This window comes from Sebastes fasciatus, chromosome 2 (genome assembly GCF_043250625.1).
Source record: "Sebastes fasciatus isolate fSebFas1 chromosome 2, fSebFas1.pri, whole genome shotgun sequence".
NCBI lineage: Eukaryota > Metazoa > Chordata > Actinopteri > Perciformes > Sebastidae > Sebastes > Sebastes fasciatus.
The window spans coordinates 40,995,369-41,021,489 of record NC_133796.1 but is presented as its reverse complement, the minus strand read 5'-3'; the positions used below and the strand labels follow the sequence as shown (position 1 = coordinate 41,021,489).

Sequence of the window (26,121 nt, the reverse complement as noted above, 5' to 3'; positions counted from 1 at the left end):
AGTTTACCTGCATAGAGCAAAGTTCGCATTTCACAATGTGCACATTTTCACATAATGTCCCAAACCAAGGCTACAGACAAACACGCTATAGTTTTACCATATGACACTTGACATAATAATGCAGGTGAACATTGTTAGAATGGATTTGTGAATACAACATATTAAGAAAACCAACTTTAGGCGCCACACAGTGTCACTACGAATTTTAAAACACATGCAGAGACAGAGAAAGAAATATTTCCTGTGGCGTGGGCATTACTTAGATCCCAAATCCTACATTTTATTTTGAATTGTCAAAATGAAAAATTCACAGTATAATCTCCACAACAGTTACCTGCAAGAGATGATGAATTTTAAAAAAGCACCCAACATGTCTGCCATAAAAATCTAATTCCAAATGATTCTTGTACAACAGAGTACTTGAACTCAGACACACAGAAAAAAAGTAAAAATACTTGAATCACACCAAACAGATCACAATACTTTCCAAACTTTAAATACATTAAGAATACCAGAGATCATTGCTTAAATAAATTCTACAAAAATATCTGTTGTACATGTAACATATTTACATTGACTGTAGCTTCTAGCGATTGTTGTCAGTGTTATCCAAAACGTCGATCGTTATTCATGATTCCATCGACAACTGCTTTAGTGAGTCAAGGTGGTGCTTTCAGAACAGATTTTTATCACAGTGCATTCACTCCAAACTCAAATGTACTACACATAGTGTCGAGATGGATTGATTCATAGTTGCTCACTGCAGAACACTTTCACTGTTCAACTGGTAGTATCAAATTAATATTTCTAACCATCAAAGTGAAGTTCCAAAATCATTTCAGCTGCATGTTATATTCTTACTTGTGTCATGAAATACAGATGTATCTGTGCACGTTATTCTGAAGTAAATCGAATCTTGTGAATTATTTTTTTTCAAGATGCACTCCCTGATTTTGTCACAGCACCAAAACCTTAAAACATCTGTTCAATTCAAATAGTCAGACTGAATTTTGCTTCACTTCGTTCATTCAGTCTGACGGGAGATATTGATGTAACGCTGGGCAGGCACTGTACTGATTAAAGGGGTAGTTTGGGTGTTTCTCAGTGGGGTTGTATGAGGTACTTATCCATAGTCAGTGTATTACTACAGGACATGTAGATGGAGTTTGGAGAAGTAAACAGGAGTACCAGCACTGGAGCAAAGCCATGTACTGCTGTGGACGGGGGCAGCAGCTAAACGGATTTCAGACGCCTAAAAAAAAAGGCTCACCTAAAAAAATGAATATCAGTTTAAATGTATGCTATATTTAGAATATTTTCCGAAAGGGACCTGAATTGAAAGTGAAACTTATTTACTGGTATAGGCCTGCTGTTTTTGTCAGTCTGGCTGCTTTGAAGAGAGCAAAGATAAGTTTCACTTTCAGTTCCCCGTTGGAAAGGGCTGTCTGACCACAAGATGAAGCGGTAAAAATATCCTAAACATAGCGTAAACTTTAACTAATTCTTTTAATGGTCTTCAAATACATTTTGCTGCTGCCCCCGTCCACAGCAGTGCATTGCTTTGTTCCTGTGTTGGTACTTCTGTCTGTTTCTCCAAACTCCATCTAACTCCAAACAGGTTGGTAGTCACTAATTATTTAGAGCTGAATTTACACCAGACGCATGATTAATTGCCTGAATGATCAACCATGTGGCTGTTGGGATGATAACATGAATTTCTGGCAGGTCAGAATGTTTCTTTGGTTGTTCTGAATTGAAGTGAGCTTGTGTTCATCTTATTGGAGCAGTATTTGACATGCAGACCATACAGTCCACATCTTTAGCCATCATTAGCTCCACATTTAGTTTTTTCTTCCTGCTTTCTGTTCAGAGCAAAGTTGCACAAACTTAACACTGATTTTCTCTTCCTGCATAGCTAGCTAGCTATGCTCGGTCAATTGTTGGAACTAGCTGCGTGTCAATGGTCACAACACAGGTGCTATTTGCTTCACAAGTCATTGAGCAAACTGGAGATGTGGGTGGTGATTCAGAGGTTTGGAACCAGGCTATTAGACTCACTATTAGGTTGATGAAACATAATCAGGGAGTGTACCTTGTCAACTGTTTTTTTAAAGCTATCATTATCCAAGTTGTTCGACACAATGCTGAGAAATAAAGAAAATCACCACTGCAGCAATTTGAGTTTAGCTTCCTATAGCTCAGTGAAAAAAAAGAAAGAAAAAAGACTCATTGGCAAGTATGCACTTGATGACGAGGATAACATCTTGCACACTTTTACAGTGACAACATAAATGGTAATTACGCTAACTGTAGTAACAATGCTATCTGTCAAATGAGGTTTTCTTTTCCCCAACAAAACACATAACCTTTGCCCCACATGAGGTGGATCCATTTCCACTCTTCAGCCACTGTTCTAAATGTAAAAAAGGCTGGAATTGAGAACAGGAGCAGAAAACGATTGAACTGGACAACCAGGCTGGACTAACTATCCTTCAGCACGTACAGAGCAGACCTGTGGACATGTCTTCCAGACGAGGAGCATCGTGATTGCATAGTCTTTAAAAATGATAGTTTTTTAGTCCCCCTCTCCTCTTCTATTGTTGCTGCCTTCACACATTGTCAAACTTATGTTTTAAATATTCTTTCATAACCTTTGCAATCGGTAGATCCTCCAACAATTTCAAGCTTTGAAGGCCAATGCAGTGACGGATTTTTATTCGACACAAATCTTGTAGTGTCCGAGGTTGTCCTGAAAGAGGAAGAGAAACAGTTATTACACAGTGGAATAACACCTGAGAGGGAGTTCATTACTAGAGCCTGACCGATGCATCCGTGGGACCATTTTAATCAGCCAAGTTTGACTTATTGCAGATAAGTCGGTATTGGTATTTACGTTATGTATATTCAAATAAAAATACAATCGCTTATACAGCATGCAAACGGTGCCATCGAACTTTTCAGACGAAAAGGAGGAAACACTTCCAACTCAAAGACAGACATTTAGATTCATTCACAGAATTTAAGATGAGTGAGTTTCATTTCATCTCAACGTTATATTAACAACGTTATATTAACAACATATCCAACGTGTTTTATTGCTTTGTTTTTGTTTTTTTTACCGTGGGATCGAATTGGGTATTGAAAATCGTGGAATTTCACTGATACTGAATTTCTGGTATTGTTATGTCTCTACTGTAAAATGTAAAGCAATACAACAGCCCTTCATTTTAAACTAAGCTTGTTTAAAATTTGTAAAAAAAAAAAGGTTTCTGTTGTGAGTACAGCTTGTTTGTGTGTGTTCAGTTCTACAATCCATTTTGTGCGGTGTGGTGTTATATTAAAAAGGAAAACCATCCAGCTGAGAGAGGCACATTTAAGCTTGATAATGGATGATACTACCACTAGAATATGCTAAAGTAAGACTTTTTTAAATCCTAAACATGGGGCTTTAATGCTTTCGCTCTTCCATATACAGTATGGAAATTAGCTTAGCACCAAAAGCCTTCCTCAGGCATTAATCAGTAATCAGTAATCAGTACCCCAAATCACTCAATACACACACTTTTATCAGCTGCATGCAAACAGTTGGGAAGAATCCCCTTGATTCCAGGAAGTGATGTGTGTGGGTGTTATCAGTGTGATGTGGGTAGAGTGACTCTTCTCTCCCTCCACCATAGGAAACACCCGTCAGTTGAGTGAGGTGGATTAAACACAAGAACAAAACTCCAGGACAATTCCCCATCTCCATGGACTCCATGATGCTTCAGAGACATTTCAATGCAGGGCCTGTACCGTTCCTTTCACCTTCACTGTACCGGGACGGCAGCACAAGTTTCCAAACAGCTACCTACTACCTGCATGCTTCAATGCAGCCGAGTGGGAAAACATGCATTTTTATGATTTGATTAAACTGAGCCGTTTAGATAAACAGCAAGTTGTCAGAAAATATAGAGTATATTTACTTAATAAGTGTATTTATTTTATGATTTGTATGAATAAAATCAAACTCCATGCACCCAGGTGGCCACAAAACCCAAATACCAGGATAGTTACAATTATCCCTTTTCCATTGCAGGAAGTTAACTAAATATAACAGAGCATGTTATATTTCTACATCTATTGTAACAGGTTCTAGTTTTGTTTCCATGAATGTGGGCAAGCTCAGAAGGTGATACTAAATGGAAGCTCCAGGTAATGGCAGCAGTGCTGTCGATGTCTGATGTGAAACACCAACACAGCCAAACGGTGCAGGGAAAAGATTTAAAAGGTGAAACCAGATTATGGATTTTTGTAAAAAATCAATAACAATATTACTTCTGCTCACTTTTCTCGCCTACCAAACAGAGCCTAAAAATGATGAGGTTGGAACCACTCTCAGCTCTTTAATGAAGGATATCGGAAACGTCACGGTTTGTAAAACAGTGAAGAACGTCGTACCAAAACCTCACAAGGCTCTTAACAGCTTAGGTCATGAGAGGCCCAGGTTATGGACTGCATAGACTGAAGTTATTTTGTTCAGTACAGCCAGAGAATATGAATTATGTAACTAATACAATCATCTTACATGGATTAATGACATGTTACTCAGTGGGTGCAAAAACTAGCCTCAGGTCAACAGGCTGCCAGAGTCATCACTGCATGTCCTACAGGAGCTAGTAGGGATGTTCAGAATTAACTGTTAACCGACATTAAGCATTTTAACCAATTAACGCTATCGGTTAAAAGAAATATTTATAATTAACTCAAAAGCTGAGCGGCTCAGAGGAGCGGCTCGTCTCTTTAAGGAGAAAAGCTGGTCCACCTTAACAGCCCACCTTAAGAGGCGGAGCCGGAGTTGCAGGATACAGGAAGTCGTCTCCGGTCTCTGGCTCGCTTGAGTGGAGCGGAGGAGTTGTAGTTTCGTAGCATTTATTCACCGACAAATAAACTGTACACACACTGCTACACTTACGATCACAGCTAGAACGCCACCAACAACCTCACACTCACCGCCAACACACACACACGGTCTGTTGGAAACTCACTAAAGTTACTCAGACTACGTGTGGCGGCGGCGAACACGAAGCCTCCGGCAATGCTAGAGCTGCTAACGTAGCACAAATACACTGTAGGACACTCACTAAAGTTCCGCCGGGCAGACACACAGCTGACAACCTGCTAAACTAAACTAAATGTGCGGTGGAGACTTTTACTGGGAAAGTGGCTGCATGTCTGCGACACTACACGCAGCATCGTAGCTGCTAAGTGAACGCTCCCGGACGCTGAACTGGAGACTCAGTTGTCTGTTGTGTTCGTACACTGCAGCTGGCGCGAGGCACAAATCTTGTGGGTTAACGGTTAATAATCGGTAACGAGGGTCGGTTAAGAAATTTTTTCAAAATGAGCATCCCTAGGAGCTAGCATTATGCCTTTTTAATAATTCAAGGATTTTGAACAGATCTAGACTTGTATGTGGAACATTAGAACATTATAGATATATCTATGTGACACTTTCTCTGGGTGGAGTATGGGCTTGAAGTCGGAGCCTTTGTATGAGGACAGGTTTACATGTTGCAGGAGTTGACATGAGAAAAAACCTAAGGGGAGCAACACTGACATGTGCAGCAGTTGAAAAGAGCCGGGTGCCTGTCATACGGCGTGGGACAAGCCTTTCATGGCATATGAGTTAATCCAGGAGGTAGAGGTGTAATCAATAACCCAGCAGATATGTGATCTGGCTGAGGGTTGGGAGTCTCTGAAAGGGCTTGTCTGAATCAGTGCACAGCTCTTTGATATCTTTGATATCTTTGATATCAAAGTGCAGGGGGCAGCGGAGGAATGCAGCCATTGTTCCCTCCAAATCATAATGCTTCAGGTAATGTGCTCTCCTGTTCCTCCACCCTGGGATTGTTCTGGGACTGAACAGTAGTCATTAGAAGAACCTTGTGCTGGCAAGCAGCACTCTTTCACTCTTTACATTTGTTCTACCTTTTCCTCCTCACAACTTACAATCAAAAGCTCTATCACTTGTTGTACCAAACTTGGAATCCTTTTCTACCTCCCATCTACTTTCACAGACTTCTTTTCACAGTTAAGGGCTTTTCCACACGGGGAGCGATCGACTCAACTCGTAATTAATTTTCAATGAGAGGTGAGCAGGCAGGTAGGGAGGTGCAGGCAATCTGAAACAGGGAGCGACGAGCGGGCGCAATCCTGTGAAGCCGTCGTGGCTGCGCTCGTCATACACACACAAATTGAAAAAAAGCGTCATTCACTGAAAAGCGAGTTTGTTGCATCCCTGTAATCGACTAATCGGTCATTGATTCTATCTTTATTGTTTTTCTATCTATGAATTGAACAATATTTGTTATGCTATCAGATTATTAATTTCCAAAACTCAGAAACTGCATCAATTGCAGAGGTTTAGGATCACTCTTTCAGCCCAAGTAGGTAAAATGTGAAAAGGAGAAAATAAGTAATTTTAGTATTAGTCAACAAGGTGAGACGTGAATAAATGGATATACTACAGATGTTTACTGAAACATCTGTAGTATATCCATTTATTACAGATGTTTACTGAAACACTGAATGGTCAAATACACTGAACTTCAGATGCTATCAAAATCAATCTGCTGCAAGAGCATCTGAGGACACGTTCTTTTCCCCCTTATTTGACTTTCAAACCAATTCCAAAAGACAGTCAGTCAAACAATTTGTTGCAGAAAATCACTTAAAGACTAATTTAACGAAGGGTTTATAGCTTAGGTAATTTAGCATGTAATGACACCAAACACTTGCTGGTTACAACTTTTGGAATGCGTTGCTTTTCAGCGGTTCTATCAAGTATATTTAATACCTCCGGGGTTTTAAATGTTTGTCAGATAAAATGTGTTATGATTTTTATTATTCATATTATTATTATTATTAGCCTAAACAATTTAAATAATCAATTGATAATTCCTAATGATAACTAGTTGTTGAACTGTTTTCACTCTGTGGGAACGGGGACCGATATGGAACGCTGTAGGACGTGTTTGTGTGACAGGGTGTGTGTTGGAGAGACTCACTCGTGACCTCCTGTAGGAAGTCCAGACAGGGCCGGCTGATCCCAGACATGCTAACAGATACAGCTACTGGTGTCTGGCTCTCGTAGTTCCTGGTGTTGGTATCGGCCCCGTACATGTAGAGCATCTGGGCGCACAACACGTCGTCCCTGAGGGCAGACAGGTGCAAGGGGGTTTGGCCGTCTTCGAGGCGTCCGAGGTTAGTGTCCGCTCCCCTCTGCAGGAACATGCGGCAGTACGAGTGATTGCCTTTGATGACGGCGTATCGCAACAGGAAGCCGTTTTGAATGTCAATGTTGGCACTGTGGTCCAGGAGGATCCGTACACAGCTGGAGCGCTCGCGGATGATGGCCAACTGCAGCGGCGTGGTCCCTTTGTCGCTCAGCGGGTCCACCTCGGCCCTGAACTCGAGGAGGAGGCGTACGAACGAGTCTCGGCCGTAGTGGGCCGCCACGTGGAGCGGCGTCCAGCCGTCGTTGCTTTTTGCGTTTATAATGTCACTGCGAAACTCGGATTCCAGCATCAGTCGGGCGATGCGTGCTCTGCCGTGCATAGCAGCGTAGTGGAGGGCTGTGAAGCCGCCGATAAAGTCCTTCACTGTGGGGTCAGCTGCACGGACAAGAGTGGAAAGAGTGGAAATGAGAGGGAAATCAATACAGCAGGAGTCGTACTTTGAGTCACACTAATTGTCCTTTGTGAAGTAAAAACTCATTTCACAACGTTTAGTGTGTTCTTGCACAGTGTTAATGTCATTTTTTAACTTAAAGCAAACAATGACCACTTGGAGTAACTAATATTATTATAATGTATTATAAAAATATTATAATGTATTACAACTATGGGATTTATAATACACTATCATAATTACTGTCAATAAGTAATTATGAAGTATTGTACTTCACCTTATTAGTCATTATAAAAGGCTTAGCATCATAAATATTTATGAGTGCTTATGATTATAATTACAGTGCTATAAGCAAATTATAACAAAGGTATGTTTATAATGCATTATAGACATCAAAGAAAGTATTATAAAAAGCACTATATACAGTAAATAAATGTATTATCTATTTCTGCATTGAATAACACAAAAGTAACCATGGACGCCTAATGTCAGCTAAAGTCTGTCATTTAAGGAAATGAACCCCAAATGTAACGGCCATAGTTTGAATGTTTTAACTTCAAATTCTTTTCATAGTATCATATCTATATACCTACATATATAGATTTGGAAAAGAGATTATTCTAGATCACATTTTCTGTAGATGTGAGGACTGTTGTATATAAATATAATGTATTCTACAAACAATGTACAGCTTTATTCTGCACTTTAGTCTAGTTTTAAAAACTCTACCTCAGTTCTTATCCCGCATTATATTCCATATTTGACATTTCTTAATATCTATATCTCCTATATTTTATTATCCAGCACTATTACACTTTTTGCATTATATAAAAAAAAAATTATACTTTGTACTACTTATTTGTGCCTTTTTTACTAATATGTTTGCACTATGGAACTGAGATGCTGGTATCTATCCATCTATCTATCTATCGGGTCGATTTCCTTGCCAGAGGAACAACCTATGTGTGACATCATGTTATACATCTTTCAACTTGAATGGCTTTCAGCTAACACAGTGGTGAATGAAAGACTGTCTCTTCCTGTTAAACAATGACCCCTAGTGTTAAGATCTATCATGGCATAATGCTAACTGAAGCCAACTTCAACAGCAAGACAAAACAAGACAAGGCCTCTGACCTCCGTGCTCGAGAAAGACCCGAACACATCTCTCTTTTCCTTTGGCAGCGGAGAAGTGGAGCAGCGTCCAGCCGTTGGCATCGCGGATCTTAGGCGAGTACCCTTGCTCCAGCATTCTCCTGACAGTGCAGACATCCCCCGCTGCCACCGCAGCCTGGATCTGCAGCTCCTCATGAAGCTCAGGGTTCCGTCTGCAGTGATGGTTCAGCATCCTGGAACATTTTGGAATGGGAAGGTTCATCTGTACCTAACCTCTGTTTGGTGAACACCTTCTTTATGTGGGTGGGCATGCAGGTTTCTGACTCAGCTGCCAAAGGGTTGGTGACCTGACTGCTACGCTATGAAACTATTCTATCATCTAAAATACTAATTCATTATATATAATATATTTCACATACATTACAGTGCTATTTCAACTTGAATTGTCTAATGCACACCTGGTAGAGAGGTGCATAGGAGAACAAAACCCTGCAAAAGAAGGTAGTACACATTGTCAGCACTAAGTTTACTGACGAATCGGTCATACAGACATAATATGAAATAACATCTTTCTACGCTGATATACTCTGATGTGTTTTGTCCTCCTCAGCCTGCTGGTGTTGCAGCGCAGCTCTCCTTTACCACAACCAGGATACCTCCAGTGTGAGTATTTCACGGAGAATACGGAACAATATACAGTTTGCTTTATCATTTAGTCTAGATGCACTTTTTACTATCACAAAAAAATGTATGTCTCTAATTTTAATAAAAATGTAAATCATATCATAGAACATTCGCCCTACAATAATAACTCTAATGTCTCCTTACAATCCACTGCAGTATCAATATCCTGTCAAATGTGGGATCGTTTTTTAAATCTAGCGTATTCTTCCTAGTAGTTTGTCAATATTACTGAGTATCGATCCTAGTTTCATAAAATTACTTGCGATGCAAAAATGTGTCCTTATAATGAACTTTATGATCTTGAAGTTGAGTTAAAGCTGCAGTGGATAGAAATGGAGCAAACATGATTAAAAAAGTTATGTTTATAAAACGGTCACTATATCCTGACAGTAGTGCATGAGACAGGTAAACTGAAAAAAATCATGTGTCCTCTGTGTCCTCTGGCGTCCTCCGGTGCTCCTAACGGCATCTGCAAGACTTCACAGACCGGAGGAAAACAACCAATCAGAGACGAGCTGGAGCCTTGCCGTCTCTGAGCAGATGTCAATCACTTGCTTCCAATCCACTCGCACAAGCACATAGTATATTTGTGTAGGTATATAGAGCCTATATTGAATACCCTTTTCCTGCCTTTTAGTAAGAGATGTTGTGAATGAGGAAATAGAGTGATTTAATATGACATTTGTGCTTCCAACCCACTCGCTTCCAAAAAATTGTTGACTATTGAAGATTTAAAGCTGTACTAGGCAGTATATTTTTGGCATCATTGGCAAAAATTCGACAATAACCTTTCAGCATATTATAATTCAAGTGTTCTGAGAGATAACTAGACTTCTGCTCCTCCTCATGGCTGTTTTCAGGCTTTAGAACATCTAGCCCGTGACGGGAGACTTTGACCAATCACAGGTCATTTCAGAGAGAGCGTTCCTATTGGCTGTGCTCCGGTCATGTGACCGGAACTTGGCGTTCCTTCACCAGATTTCACAATGGCGGCGGTGTCACAAACTTTCCCATTTTTCAGCTAAACAGTACACTACAAGATGATTCAGAGAACATCTGAGGAGAGAAATAGACATTAACGTAACATAATATTGATTCATATTTGATCAGCGCTGCCTAGTTTGACCGTTTGGTCGGAGTTCGCGAGTGATTGACAACCGGCTCTCATAGACAGCAGATGGACAGCAGACCTCAGATCAGCTCTTACTGCTTGTTTTCCTCCGGTCTGTGAAATCTTGCAGATGCCGTTACGAGCACCGGAGGACACATGATTCTTTTCATGTTGCCTGTTTCATATACTACTTGTCACGATATAGTGACCGTTTTATAAAAATAACTTTTTTTAATCATATTTGCTCCAATCTGGCCTACTGATGCTTTGAATAGGTGTACAGCAGGTTTAGGTTAAACCTCCAATCTCAGTGATCTCTAGTGCCATTGAGGTGATTTGTACGGGACACAGTAACTGGACGTGAAGTATAATTTGTGCTTTAGTCCAATAATGCACAAATTATATTTTACGTGTTCACGTGGCAGTGTGTGAGGTCAATTTGTCAAATCATCTGCCCATGTCCACAAAGATCTGAATGGCGAGTGGACCACACTCACTGACAAATATGTGTGAACACGTCCCCCTATGCAGACACCCAGCGGAGTGAGCTTCCGATGTCCAGATACATTTGGGAGTATATCCAGCCCCTGAATCATAGATGCAGTTTACATCACAGGTTCTGAGGACATGACTGTGAGAGACCACCTGATTTGGTTCCAGACCACACAGCAGTTTAACAGCCCTGAGAAGATCACATCATTTCTCTTGTTGAGAGAAATGATTCAAATATTTGGAACTTCTTTTATTGGCCACTCTCAAGTAAAAGAAAAGAAAAGAAAAGTTACCTTTTGACAAGCTGAAGAGACGGGCTTCTCTTAGTCATATCGGAGCTGCACCTGTAAATATACAGCTGCACTGTCAGGGAGGCTGAGAGAGGACTGAGACACTCTCTGTCTTCTACTGGTTCTCCTGCAACACACACACACACACACACACACACACAACACACACACACACACACACACACACACACACACACACACACACACAGAGAGAGAGAGAGTGATTTTAGCAAGTCAGCAAAAAGGTGAGAAGCTGGAAAGAAACACTGAATTGATCAAATCCTAATCTTCATGTGATGCACGTGCATCACATGAAGATTAGTACCCCATTAATGGATGTGTTATGGCCACATTAATAACTGATACTAATAATAATAATACTACTGTTGAGTGACAGGAAGATCAATCAATGAGACTAATAACTTGCTAATAAAAGCAGGTCAGTTTAAAATGACTAACGTCTCATTGTTACAAACTAATGAGTAAAACGTTGCAACAAGACAGAAACCTCCTCAGCATGTATTAATCAGCAGCTCTGTAGTGTGTTAGCTGAACCGGTGGATGAACTAACAGTGAACAATAGACAGATAGAGAGGCTTTACCTGCTAACACAACCCAACAATAGTAAACCAGGACAGTAACTCACTAAAGCGCAGCGAGACACAGGGCTGATGGAGACAACTCGTGTCCCACATTACAGATCATGTGATGAATGAGAGACTCTTTGACTAACCTCTGATGATTTAATGGTATATATATATATATATATATATATATATATGTGTGTGTGTATATAGCAGGCTGTTAGCTACCGCTGCTAGCCAGCAGGCTAACTGACTCCTCACCGCTAGCTGCTAGCTGCTGTGGACTAGTTGTAATGTCCCTTGTCTCTGTGAGGACAGATCTACCTCAGTACTCTGACTGCATCGGTATTTAAGTTGATTGTACATGTTTAGTGTTAATCAGAGCAGCTGTGAGACTCTAAAACAAAGAGTGAACATACAGAGAGCCGCTGAGAGACGGTCCAGTGAGCCGATCAGCTCCACACAGGAACAGAGGAGTTGTGAAAGCTGCAGATGTCTGCTCCTCTAACTCCGATCCATCACTGAGCAGCAGAGTGGCTCTGAAAACTTCCCTAAAGGTCAGTCTCAGCACTGTGGAGCATCATTTCTCTGTTCAACTGTCCGCTTTAACAACAAAGTGTCTCTGGGAGACACATCACTTTGACCCCAGCAGCAAAAACAACACCACTTCCGGCGTCTCCGATCCTTCACAATAAAACCCTCCTCAAACACGTCCCCCTGCAAAACTAATGCAACAAAACAAACGAGAACCAAACAATCATCCACATGCAGGATAAGTTATAAGCTACATGGACCAATGGAAGAATGGACATTTGACTTCAACTCCGAATTGTTGGGAATATACAAACTATTGTGGTAAAGGATTTGGATGGAGATGTATAGAGACCAGTATAGGCTCCTAATAGCACACTGGACAACACACTGTGTCACACATTAAAGTCCTGCAGTGGAAATGTTACTTAGGCCTAATTATCAGGGAAAGGTACTTCAATTATTACAAGTAGAAAAATGTCTCCTGTGACTCAAACTATTATAGGTCCATTATATCATTAGGTTATTATTACTCATTCATTAGATAGATGGATTGATGGATTGATGGATTGATGGATGGATAGATAGATAGATAGATAGATAGATAGATAGATAGACAGACAGACAGACAGACAGACAGACAGACAGACAGACAGGTAGGTAGATAGACAGACAGACAGACAGACAGACAGATAGATAGATAGTAACTTTATTGATCCCGAGGGAAATTCAAGTTTCCAGCATCACAGTTCCATAATGAAAACATATTAGTAAAAAGGCACAATTAAGTAATACAGAGTATAAAAATATATACCAGATATAAAAATAACAGGAGATGAAGAAACTGCTAAAAATGAATATAGTGCCGGGACACTGTAAAAGTAGGATTTTACTGTTGTAGTTGACTGAAGTGGAGCTCATTTTGAACTATTAGCTAATGATTATTTTCATAATGGATTAATCTGCTGATTATTTTCTCCAATCTCCTAACCGATCGATTGGTTTGTAAAAATAGTGAAAATAGTGAGAGATGCCGTCACAATGACCCAGAGTCCAAAGTGACACATTCGCAATGTTTGCTTAGTCCAACCAACAGTCCAAACCTCAACATTACTAATACATTATCATTATTAACATTATTAAAAGGAAAACAGCAAATCTCCACATCTGTGAAGCTGGAACCATGAAATGTTTTTACATGAAAAAATGACTTCAACCATCAAAATAGTTGCCAATGAATTTTCTTTCAATGAACTAATCGTTTCATCTTTACTTTTAGAAACTAGTGGGTAGGAAAACTTGTGTAAGTGTACCTAAAGCTGTCAAATGATTTTAGTTAAGCAAAAAGTACAATCTTTCCTTCTGAAATGTAGAGGAGAAGTAGAAAGTGCCATGGAAAGAAAAAACTCAAGTAAAGTACAGGTACCTCAAATTTGTAAGTAGGCCTACAGTACTTGAGTAAATGTAGGCTACTTGGTTAGATAGTGACATACAATACAGTCCATCCAGCAAGTGTTACTAGCATTTCCCCATACATATTTACAGAACTCATTATAAATATTACCAAGAGAAGAGAGTAGTCAGAGAGGAAAATTGATCTGTTACTAGTTCAAGAGCAAAATTAAGAAGATGACTCAGAAGATTTCATAAATGGCTTTTCGTCATTTTTAACACACCACAATTCTCTCTGGAAAAATGTAAACCCCAGTTTCCCACCATTACAAAAAATCAATGTTGAATGAAATAAATGCAACTATTTAGTTAACACTATTTATATGACAAATGGTGATTCTCATTAGGCAGCACGTTAAACTTAAAGGGACTCTATGTAAGAATCAGAAATTGCTTGTTAACGGTGACACCTGTGGTCGTCACGTCAACGACAGTCAGCGTCCGGTTGCTCGTACTCGCAATCGCACGCCGCAGATGCGAGTGAGCATCGGTCAAAACAGAGGCTACACACACGACACTGAGCGTGATTGACAGCTAAAACCACAATATCACTGTATATTTCACGTGCCTACATAATGGTAGCTTACCTATCCGATCCAGCTTGGGGTCCATTTTGATACCAAACAAAGATCCCTCCATGAATCGAAGGCCCGGCCGATGTTGATTCTAGTCCCCCCCTACAGTCACATTCTTGTTTTGCTAGACTGTCTTCACTAGATATAACTTTTTTGTGTGTGTGTTTCTGTGTAGTTTGTGTTGGAGTCTGAGTTGTGGTGGGGGCTGGTCATTTGCTGGTGTTAGCGGTTAATTGCACACTGTTAGCCCTGAAGTGGAGCCGAAGAGAGTAAAGACACTTGCGAGTGCGCATGACATCACATATCTTCCACCACGTCCCGCCTTCTTCAGATTAAAAATAGTCTACAAGCTGATAGAGGAAACCCAGAAAGGTGAGATATAAGTTTTTAGGTTAGGTTACAACCTGTTCACACACGAGCAATAAAAAACAAAAAATGTTTATACGTGTAAAAACGTACATACAGTCCCTTTAACGCTGGTCTGGAGTTTAAAGCATCATACAATCATACAGCACATCGTAGTGAAATACGATCTCTGCATTTAAGCCATGCATTAGGAGCAGAGGGCAGCCACTGCACAGCGTCCAGGGACATCTAACTAACGTGCCTGGTATCTCCAAAAGCGAAGGAGAAACAAGTATGTGATTTTGTGAAACCTGAAGAACATCTTTTATTTCATTCTCCCATACCAAAATGTTGAAGCTAGAAAACATCAGCAGGTTCCCTCTTGAGCTATGACACAATGTTCAGGTAAGGTAGGCCAGCTGTTCAGGTAAAATGGGCTAATATAAAGAGAGGGCATGAAACAGTCATTTCAGCTGAAATCATTTTAATTTTAACAGTCAATTAACACTAACTATTGTCTTTGATGTGCCATAGTGATAACACCATAAATACATTTCATTATTTCTCTGTTGTTACAATGCTAATTGGCATTGTATTTTACATGGTTGGAAAGCCTGTTTATTTACCTTCACAATGATGTCCAACTTGTAAGGATCATGCATTTGTGGGATGAGCAGCACAGCTGATTATGTGGGGAGCGCCGAAGAAACATTTGCCAAAATGCTCCGTCAATGGTAAACAGTGTGTTCTCATAAGGCTACCAGGAAGCCTGCAATGAGTGCCCTTCACCGTCAGGCCCGTTTGCGCTGGTGTCGACAACAAAGACAATGGAACCTGAACATGTGGGGGAATGTCATGTTCAATGATGAGTCCAGGTTCTGTCTGCCAAAGTTGGATGGCAGGGTCAAAGTATGGAGACGACGCGGAGAACGCTATGCTGATTGTTGAACCGATCGAGTAACAGCTTTTGGTGGGGGCAGTGTCATGGTGTGTGTGTGTGTGTGGGGGGGAGCGGGGGGCATCTCCCTCACTGGCAAAATAAGGCTGCACGGACCGTGTTGGAGGCCTTGCTGTTGCCTACAGCAACCATTTAACTGTAAACAAATCACTACTGACAACTTTGAGAGTTTTGAGATCAAAACCAAATAACAGCTTTTTAGATGAATTTTCTGAATTCCTTTCTTCCATTGTCCTCAATCATGATATAATTTTTATTGTAGGGGATTTTAATATCCATGTTGATGACCCATCAAACCATTATGCCGCTGAATTCCTAAACATTACTGATTCTTTCAACCTGGTGCAGCACGTCTCTGGTTCAACTCATAACCGAGAACACGCCCTTGACCTCGTCTTTACTCTGGGCCTGAATATAAACTCCCTCTCATTGATAGACCTCGTCTCTGACCATAAAGGTAATCTATTGGACTCCTGTATCCAGGCATAAGCAGTCTGTCCATGACCTTTTATGGTATACTATACTATGACTTTTCATGACATTTGTTATGACATACTATGCTACTACATACTATGACTTTTTTTGAGTTTTTCATGACATACTACACTTTGACTTTTTTGTCATATTTTTTTTTTAACTCAAAATGCAGTTAAAAAAACAGTATGTTGATTCTCTGTGGTCTAAAGAAAAGAACAATTAATTGGGTTTAAATTTAATTAAAGTTTATTTTCATGGCTGAGTATTAAAAATCACATTAAATAATGGCTAATTGGAATATGAGCAGAACCTGCCCAGCCCAAGCTCTCTAAGAAGACGAGGAAAAACTCCTCCAAAATCCTGAGGCCAGATGGAAAATGGGAAGAAACCTCAGGAAAGGCAATTCAAAGAGAGATCCCCTCTCCTCGAACGGCTGGGGGTGTTACAGGATCTGCAAAAAAAGGGCAAACGATGAATAATAACCATCCATCATCTGTTACCGCTTATCCTATCACAGGGTCGCGGGGGCTTGAGCCGATCCCAGCTGACATTGGGCAAAGGCCATCACAGGCTAGAGACCGGGTCGCCAGGCCATCACAGGCTGGTGACCGGTCGCCAGGCCATCAGAGGCTGGCGGCCGGATCGCCAGGCCATCACAGGCTGGCGGCCGGGTCGCCATGCCATCACAGGCTGGTGACCGGTCGCCAGGCCATCAGAGGCTGGTGGCCGGGTCGCCAGGCCATCAGAGGCTGGTGACCGGTCGCCAGGCCATCAGAGGCTGGCGGCCGGGTTGCCAGGCCATCACAGGCTGGCGGCCGGGTCGCCATGCCATCACAGGCTAGTGACCGGTCGCCAGGCCATCAGAGGCTGGTGGCCGGGTCGCCATGCCATCACAGGCTGGTGACCGGGTCGCCAGGCCATCGTCGTTCAAACAGAACCACATGGGGCTGGCCCTGTAGCGCCAGCCTATCACAGGCTGGCCATTCCGGTTCCTCACGTTCTTCCTGTCAAAGAGAGCACAGCATTAGTACTTGGAAGACCTGAGTACTAGAGTATTGTATTGCGAGGACGTGTGTGTTTCTGGGTTGGTTTATCTGAGCCAATGGGTAATGCTTGAGCTGCTCCAGGGTCAGGCGCTGTTCGGGGTCTTCAAGAAATACTTGCAATCTGGAGAGAAAGAAGGAGAAGAAAGATGAAGGTGAAGGCTACAGAGATCCATCAGAATGTGAACTAAAATGAACAGATTAGTGTCTGTTGACATGTTTGTGTATGTTTTTGTTACCTTTGGACATCCTCTCGTTGAACGTCACGCCATTCTCGAGGAACGCGATGGTCTCAAAAAATGGGTCCCTGTGGAGCATTTGAAACAGGACCACTCCCATCTGCCATGCTGTGATGGGGCCGGCCCTGTAGTGCCAGCCTATCACAGGCCGGTGACCTCGCCGGCCTATCACAGGCCAGTGACCTCGCCAGGCCATCACAGGCTGGCGACCGGGTCGGCAGGCCAACACAGGCTGGTGACCGGGTCGCCAGGCCGTCAGAGGCTGGCGGCCGGGTTGCCAGGCCATCAGAGGCTGGCGGCCGGGTTGCCAGGCCATCACAGGCTGGCGGCCGGGTCGCCATGCCATCAGAGGCTGGCGACCGGTCGCCAGGCCATCAGAGGCTGGCGGCCGGGTTGCCAGGCCATCACAGGCTGGCGGCCGGGTCGCCATGCCATCACAGGCTGGTGGCCGGGTCGCCATGCCATCACAGGCTGGTAACGGTCGCCAGGCCATCACAGGCTGGCGGCCGGGTCGCCATGCCATCAGAGGCTGGCGGCCGGGTCGCCAGGCCATCACAGGCTGGTGACCGGTCGCCAGGCCATCAGAGGCTGGTGGCCGGTCGCCAGGCCATCAGAGGCTGGTGGCCGGTCGCCAGGCCATCAGAGGCTGGTGGCCGGGTCGCCAGGCCATCACAGGCAGGTGAATCGGTCGCCAGGCCATCAGAGGCTGGCGGCCGGGTCGCCAGGCCATCACAGGCTGGTGACCGGGTCGCCAGGCCATCGTCGTTCAAACAGAACCACATGGGGCCAGCCCTGTAGTGCCAACCTATCACAGGCCAGTGACCTCGCCAGCCTATCACAGGCCAGTGACCTCGCCAGGCCATCACAGGCTGGCGGCCGGGTCGCCAGGCCATCAGAGGCTGGCGGCCGGGTCGCCAGGCCATCACAGGCTGGCGGCCGGGTCGCCAGGCCATCAGAGGCTGGCGGCCGGGTCGCCAGGCCATCAGAGGCTGGCGGCCGGGTCGCCAGGCCATCAGAGGCTGGCGGCCGGGTCGCCAGGCCATCACAGGCTGGTGACTGGTCGCCAGGCCATCACAGGCCGGTGACCTCGCCGGCCTATCACAGGCCGGTGACCTCGCCAACCTATCACAGGCCGGTGACCTTGCCAGCCTATCACAGGCTGGCCGCCCCGGTTCCTCACATTCTTCCTGTCAAAGATAGAGCAGCATTAGTACTTGGAAGACTTGAGTATCGTATGGCGAGGACGTGTGTGTTCCGGGTTGATTTATCTGAGCCATGGGTGATGCTTGAGCTGCTCCAGGGTCAGGCGCTGTTCGGGGTCTACAGTCAGACACATTTGCAAGAAATCCTTGCAATCTGGAGAGAAAGAAGGAGAAGAAAGATGAAGGTGACGGCTACAGAGATCCATCAGAATGTGAACTAAAATGAACAGATTAGTTTCTGTTGACATGTTTGTGTATGTTTTTGTTACCTTTGGACATTCTCTTGTTGAACGTCACGCCGTTCTCGAAGAACGCGAGGGTCTCAAAAAATTCGTCCCTGTGGAGCGTATGAAACAGGACCACTCCAACCTGCCACGCTGTGGTGGGGCCGGCACTGTAGCCTTGACCATTGTACCACTCCGGAGGGATGAGACTAGGGGTACCTAGAGTACATAGATAGATACATAATGATAAGACGGTGAGGAGGAGGAGGAGGAGGAGGAGGAGGAGGATATTTCTTTAAACGTAAAAGTCACGGATGGGTAAGTTAGTGAAGAGCAGGAGTAGAAGCTAGACATCTTACCGTAGTAGTCGCGGTAATTGGCTCCTCTCTTCACGAAGCAGCTCAGTCCAAAGTCAATGAGGCGAACTCGCGGGACGTCCGAGCCGGTCTCGATCAAGATATTTTCCACCTTGATGTCCCGGTGAAAGATGCTCTTATCCTCAAGATCAATTAATGCATCAACCAGCTGTTTCAGGATGATCTGAGAAACAAAAAGTAAGAGAGATGAGGAGTCGTAGAGGAGGGTGCTTTGACATTTCTTCATGGCTGTTACTCAGCGGGCTACCTCCGGGTCTGAGACGTGACGCCAACGTGGAAGTGTGATTACTTTGGTGAGTACAATGTACAATAATGACTAGAAATGATGGTCAAAATAATCCCCTCAAGTTCCTGTACAACGTTTAAAACACACACACACAAGATCCTCCAGCAGCTTACCTTGGCCTCTTCCTCTTTTAAGGAGCCTCCCTCTGACCAGATGTACGTGAACAAGTCCATGCAGGGGACTGGTCTCTCCAGCACCAGGATCAGCTCCTGTTCCAGATCGTACCAGTCCAGTAGGGACACAGGGGCCGAGGAGGCCGCTGAGCCACTTGTATCGGCCGCCAGTTTCAACAAGATGGCGACCTCCACGGAGAGCGTATTCCCATGCTCGTCCTGAAACATCACAACAAAGAGGAGGATGAGTGAGAGAAGCGCCACAGAGAAGCAGGATTCATCCAGAATACATCCAATAAGAGAGTGCCGTGTTGAATACAGCACATCTTAACTCACCACGTGTTTGATGCACTGATTGTCGCTCGGGATGTATTTGATGGCAACCTACGAGACACAAACTTTGTCAGCACTTCCTGTCCATACTGTGTGTGTGTGTGTGTGTGTGTGTGTGTGTGTGTGTGTGTGTGTGTGTGTGTGTGTGTGTGTGTGTGTGTGTGTGTGTGTGTGTGTGCGTGTGCGTGTGTGTGCAAACGTGTGTGTGTAATACTTACAGGCAAATGATCTGCTTTGCGATATCCAGCAAACACAGATCCACACCCTCCTTCGCCGAGCTTCTCTTGCTGTTGATATTTGTCCTCGAATGCAGCTAAAAAGACAAACAAGGTTTAGTTTTAATAGAGTTGTGAGGAACACTGACTACATGTTACTGAAGCTCTGGGGTGGATTCATACACAGAATGGCCTACGCTGCTATTTACAGAGACCCCATATTGACCAGATTATTTTAATTATTTAAAAAAAACAAAAAACTTTTCCCTTATTGGCCCACAAGAAACATAAAAAAAATGAAGAGGGACACATGTACCCAATCAGCTGACCTTATGAGCCTGGTCCGATGATGTGACCAGGTTCATGAGGTCAATTTGGTTTTCAAATAATACGTCACTACTGGACAGAATAGTGACAAAATGTCAAAAAGAAAATATGATCACGGAGCACAAAAACAAACAGCACAAGGTCTGAAAGAACACCGTGACCAGAATCTACTAAAGAAAACCCCTAAATGGACGAGTTATAACGAGGTTTAGATTAAAGGCTGTCTCAATGAGGTTGTATACGCCAGTGTTCCCCCACTGTGTACGTGTGGGCCGTGTGATATACTGTAACTAGCACGCTTTTATACATGACACTAAATGACTTTTTTCTGGTAACATTAAAGCATGATGAGTAAGGTTGGGGGGGACGAGGGGACGGGGGGGGGGAGGCCCATAAACACTTTAATCCACCACTGCTTAAGCTCTAATATGAATTTTACACTTAACATAAAGCCAAACCCTACATGTATCACTATCTACTGACCTCTTTGCACACGTACGGGCAAATTGTGTGCGGTGTACAGTTTGTCGTCCTCGGACTCTGTCAGGTCTGGGCTCCTCTTTTTCTTTCTCCTACCGCCTCTCTTACCGCCTCTCTTGCTCTCATCCTCTGCAGATGAGATAAGGTTTTCTACAGATGAGAAAAAAAACAGAGGGACATCAGCTTGTTGACAATCACAGGACCTAACGTGGACAATAAGTCCTCCAAACTAAATGACAACACAGACCGTCATTCGGTGACTTCCAATATGACATATTGGAGTCTTTTCTGCCCTGCTGCCTCTCAGTTAAAGGAATAGCTCGTCATTTCTTTTCACACTTTGCTATTGTATATAGTATGATATTGTTATTCTTTGTTCATATTTTATATTTTTTAAGCTAGTTGTAGTAGTCTGGCATATTTATAGTGTATTCTAACATATTCTATTTATCTATCTATCTATCTATCTATCTATCTATCTATCTATCTATATATCAACTTCCACCTCTGTGTGAACCTGGTGTTCAGTAGATGATGATGGTATACACTCCCAACAGCAGTTTCACATGATCAGCTTACCTCTGTGAACGTCCACTGAAGAGGACGGTCCTGCTTCGTCTTCTCTGGCTGTCCTCTTCAATAGTCTCACACGGACATCGTCCTGAGAGGTGTCTGGGTGTTCACTTTCAGAGACCTTTGTCCTGTGCTGCCAGACGGTCTTCGTGTAAGGACATGCCTTCCTTTTCGGCCTCCTAGTCGTCCTAGTCCTATTCATTGCAGGCGTTGAACTTGGTTCTAACGTGCTAGGGAGCTCTACGAATTAGAAAAACACAGTGGAACAAGAAATTGGCATTTTTTAAAATGTATTTCCTGGTATTAACTCTGAATTAGTGCTTACTCTTAACATAAAGCCAAACCCGACATGTATCACTATCTACTGACCAAATCGCACGTGTGCGGACACATTTTGTGGGGTGCTCAGTTTGTCGTCTCTGGTCTCTGTCAGGTCCAGGTCTGGCTTCCTCTTCTCTTCATCGTCGGTAAGCTTTCTCTTACCGACTCTCTTGCTCTCATTCTCCACAGATGAGATGAGGTTCTCTACAGATGAGAAAAAAACAGAGGGACATCAGCTTGTTGACAGTCACAAGACCTAACGTGGACAATAAGTCCTCCAAACTAAATGACAACACTGACCGTCATTCTGTGACTTCCAAAATGACACATTTGAGTCTTTTCTGCTCTGCTTTCTCTTAGTTAAAGGTCCCATATCATGCTCATTTTCAGGTTCATACTTGTATTTTGTGTTTCTACTAGAACATGTCTACATGCTGTAATGTTCAAGAAACACATTATTTTCCTCGTACTGTCAGACTGAATATACCTGCAATTACTTTCTGTCTGAAACGCTCCGTTTTAGTGCATTTCCATGGAATTGCAACGGAATTGCGTTGCTAGGCAACAGTTTCGGTCCATGTTTACTTCCTGTCAGCTGATGTCATTCACATACACTGCAACAGGAAATAAACTGGGACACATTTAGAATGTTTACGTTTAAAACTTTGAAATGGTCTCAATATTGTAGATTTGTGACATCACAAATGGACACAGTCCTGACGGCTTGTTTCAAACGCACAATTTCTGAATACGAGCTGTGTGTATTTCTCCCTATATTGAGCGTTTTGATAGTTTAACAGTATTTATATAACACTTAAACCTGCTTTATAACGTAAAAGACCTGAAAATCTCACTTTTTACAATATGGGACTTTAAAGGAATAGCTCATCATTTATTTTCCCACTTTGCTATTGCATATAGTATGATATTGTTATTCTATGTTCATATTTTATATTTTCTAAGCTAGTTGTAGTAGTCTGGCATATTTATAGTGTATTCTAACATATTCATTATATCTGTCCATCTATCTGTCCATCTATCTATCTATCTATCTATCTATCTATCTATATGTCTGTCCATCTATCTATCTATCTATCTATATGTCTATCTATCTATCTATCCATCTATATATCAACTTCCACCTCTGTGTGAACCTGGTGTTCAGTAGATGATGGTATACACTCCCAATTTTATAGTAATTTGAAAAGAATAATATAATAAGATTTAGCGCATCTAAACAAGATCTACAGAGCAAGTTAGAAATCTTCCTGTGGACAATAATGCTCTTCTTCTGTGTACTTCTACAAGCACCAAGCCATATACTTTCAGATTGTGCAGAAAGCGACAGCATTACTGTGCCTCTGCTTGCAGACAAAAACAGAAATAAAAAAATTATTGATAAGACCATAATAACCTCTCTTCATAAATTAAATAATTAACATTTTGTTTTTTCTTTTAGATGATTGGCCTACCCCAGCTCAAAAACTACTATACTATACTACTATTTTATGTTCATATTCTATATTTTCTAAGCTAGTTGTAGTAGTCTGGCATATTTATAGTGTATTCTATCTATCTATTTATCTATCTATCTATCTATCTATCTATCAACTTCCACCTCTGTGTGAACCTGGTGTTCAGTAGATGATGATGGTATACACTCCCAACAGCAGTTTCACATGATCAGCTTACCTCTGTGAACGTCCACTGAAGAGGACGGTCCTGCTTCGTCTTCTCTGGCTGTCCTCTTCAATAGTCTCACAAGGACATCGTGCAGAGAGGTGTCTGGGTGTTCACCTTCAGAGACCCTTGTCCTGTGCTGCCAGTCAGTCTTTGTGTAAGGACAGGTTCTTCTTTTAAGCCTGCTAGTCGTCCTAGTCCTATCCATTGCAGGCGTTGAACTTGGTTCTGACGTGCTACGGAGCTCTACGAATTAGAAAAACACAGTGGAACAAATTGAAATTGTAATTTTTAAAAATGTATTTCAAGGTATTAACTCTGAATTAGTGCTTACACTTAACATAAAGCCAAACTCGACATGTATCACTATCTACTGACCTCTTTGCACTTGTGCGGGCACATTTTGTGCGGTGTTCAGTTTGTTGTCCTTCGTCTCTGTCAGTAGTCTGTCGTCCTCTGCAGATGAGATGAGGTTTTCTACAGATGAGAAAAAAAACAGAGGAACATCAGATTGTTGACAATCACAGGACCTAACGTGGACAATAAGTCCTCCAAACTAAATGACAACACAGACCGTCATTCTGTGACTTCCAATATGACAAATATGAGTCTTTTCTGCTCTGCTGCATCTCAGTTAAAGGTCCCATATAGTAAAAAAGTGAGATTTTTAGGTCTTTTATATTATAAAGCAGGTTTAAGTGCTATATAAATACTGTTAAACTATCAAAACGCTCAATATACAGAGAAATACACACAGCCCGTATTCAGAAATTGTGCATTTGAAACAAGCCGTTAGGATTTCTGTCCATTTGTGATGTCACAAGTATACAATATTTAGACCATTACACGGTTTTAAACGTAAACATTCTAAATGTGTCCCAGTTAATTTACTGTTACAGTGTATGTGAATGACACCAGCTGACAGGAAGTACACATGGACCCAAACTGTTGCCTAGCAACGCAATCCGTTGAAATGTACTAAAACGGAGCGTTTCAGACAGAGGGTAAATACAGGCATATTCAGGCAGACAGTATGAGAAAAATAAAGTTTTTTTTAAACATTACAACATGTAAACATGGTCTATTAGAAACACAAAATACAAGTATGAACCTGAAAATGAGCCGTTATGGGACCTTTAAAGGAATAGCTCGTCATTTCTTTTTACACTTTGCTATTGTTTATAGTATGATATTGTTATTTTATGTTCATATTCTATATTTTCTAAGCTAGTTGTAGTAGTCTGGCATATTTATAGTGTATTCTATCTATCTATCTATCTATCTATATATCAACTTCCACCTCTGTGTAAACCTGGTGTTCAGTAGATGATGATGGTATACACTCCCAACAGCAGTTTCACATGATCAGCTTACCTCTGTGAACGTCCACTGAAGAGGACGGTCCTGCTTTGTCTTCTCTGGCTGTCCTCTTCAATAGTCTCACAAGGACATCGTGCAGAGAGGTGTCTGGGTGTTCATCTTCTGAGACCCTTGTCCTGTGCTGCCAGTCAGTCTTTGTGTAAGGACATGTCCTCCTTTGAAGCCTCCTAGTCTTCCTAGTCCTATTCATTGCAGGCGCTGAACTCATTTCTGACGGAGCTCTACGAATCAGAAAAACACAGTGGAACAAATGGAAAATATATATTTTTAAATGTATTTCCAGGTATTAACTCTGAAGTAGTGTTTACTCCTAAATAAGTCATATTAACGTGAGTGACTGGATTTTTCACTTACCTCAACTTGTTCCAAGAGCTGGAGAAGAGAGAGAGTTAGTGTCCTCTGCCGAGGCTGTCAATGATAAAGTTTCTAAGACGTTTCTAACAGCACAACTCTCAGAGCAACGAGATGTGTCTGAGTGTGTCTAAATGTGTCACTGTGTCTGTGTCCTGAGCTTCTAAGGAGTGTTGGAATGTTGTCATTATGATGTCATAAGGGCATCACAGCCAAGTTCTTTCCGGAATATGCAAATGAGTGTGTTTAGAATAAGTTGTGTATGTGTATATATTTGAATGTATATATTGAATATATATTGAATTCATTAAAGGTCCCATATTGTAAAAAGTGAAATTTTCATGTCTTTTATATTATAAATATTCTGTCCGTTTGTGATTTCACAAATATACAATATTTAGACCATTACACGGTTTTAAACGTACACATTCTAAATGTGTCCCAGTATATTTCCTGTTGCAATGTATGTTAATGACATCAGTTGACAGGAAGTAAACATGGACCCAAACTGTTGCCAGGCAACGCAATTCCGTTGAAATGTACTAAAACAGAGCATTTCAGACAGAGGCTAAATACAGGTATATTCAAGCAGACAGTATGAGGAACATTACAGCATGTAAACATGTTCTAGTAGAAACACAAAATACAAGTATGAACCTGAAAATGAGCACGATATGGGATCCTGAACTCTGAA

General features: G+C 42.2%; 2 protein-coding genes across 6 annotated transcripts; both read right to left on the bottom strand.

Annotated features, from left to right (window-relative positions):
- Nucleotides 1-237: 237 nt before the first annotated feature.
- asb7 (ankyrin repeat and SOCS box containing 7) lies at nt 238-12,626 on the bottom strand. Its single transcript, XM_074624766.1, has 5 exons — nt 12,365-12,626; nt 11,365-11,488; nt 8,806-9,017; nt 7,047-7,652; nt 238-2,749 (listed from the first exon to the last, which is right to left on the bottom strand). Exons 2-5 carry the CDS (start codon nt 11,400-11,402, stop codon nt 2,610-2,612), a joined length of 996 nt encoding a protein of 331 aa, XP_074480867.1. The 5' UTR covers nt 11,403-11,488; nt 12,365-12,626; the 3' UTR covers nt 238-2,609.
- Nucleotides 12,627-16,511: 3,885 nt separating this feature from the next.
- On the bottom strand, nt 16,512-25,583 carry LOC141760814 (uncharacterized). 5 transcript variants are annotated; one of them, XM_074623918.1, is made up of 15 exons: nt 25,431-25,583; nt 25,071-25,297; nt 24,075-24,173; nt 23,709-23,942; nt 22,065-22,220; nt 21,702-21,935; nt 21,126-21,272; nt 20,319-20,413; nt 20,104-20,151; nt 19,768-19,986; nt 19,351-19,531; nt 19,037-19,210; nt 18,389-18,921; nt 17,566-17,748; nt 16,512-17,450 (listed from the first exon to the last, which is right to left on the bottom strand). In XM_074623918.1, the coding sequence occupies exons 2-13, from the start codon at nt 25,282-25,284 to the stop codon at nt 18,830-18,832; spliced, it is 1,893 nt and encodes a 630-aa protein (XP_074480019.1). In that variant the 5' UTR covers nt 25,285-25,297; nt 25,431-25,583; the 3' UTR covers nt 16,512-17,450; nt 17,566-17,748; nt 18,389-18,829. The 5 variants fall into 5 exon arrangements, with proteins under 5 accessions (XP_074480019.1, XP_074480010.1, XP_074480005.1 ...); XM_074623909.1 differs by having other exon boundaries at nt 17,566-18,182; nt 18,641-18,921; XM_074623904.1 differs by having other exon boundaries at nt 17,566-18,921.
- Nucleotides 25,584-26,121: the final 538 nt, after the last annotated feature.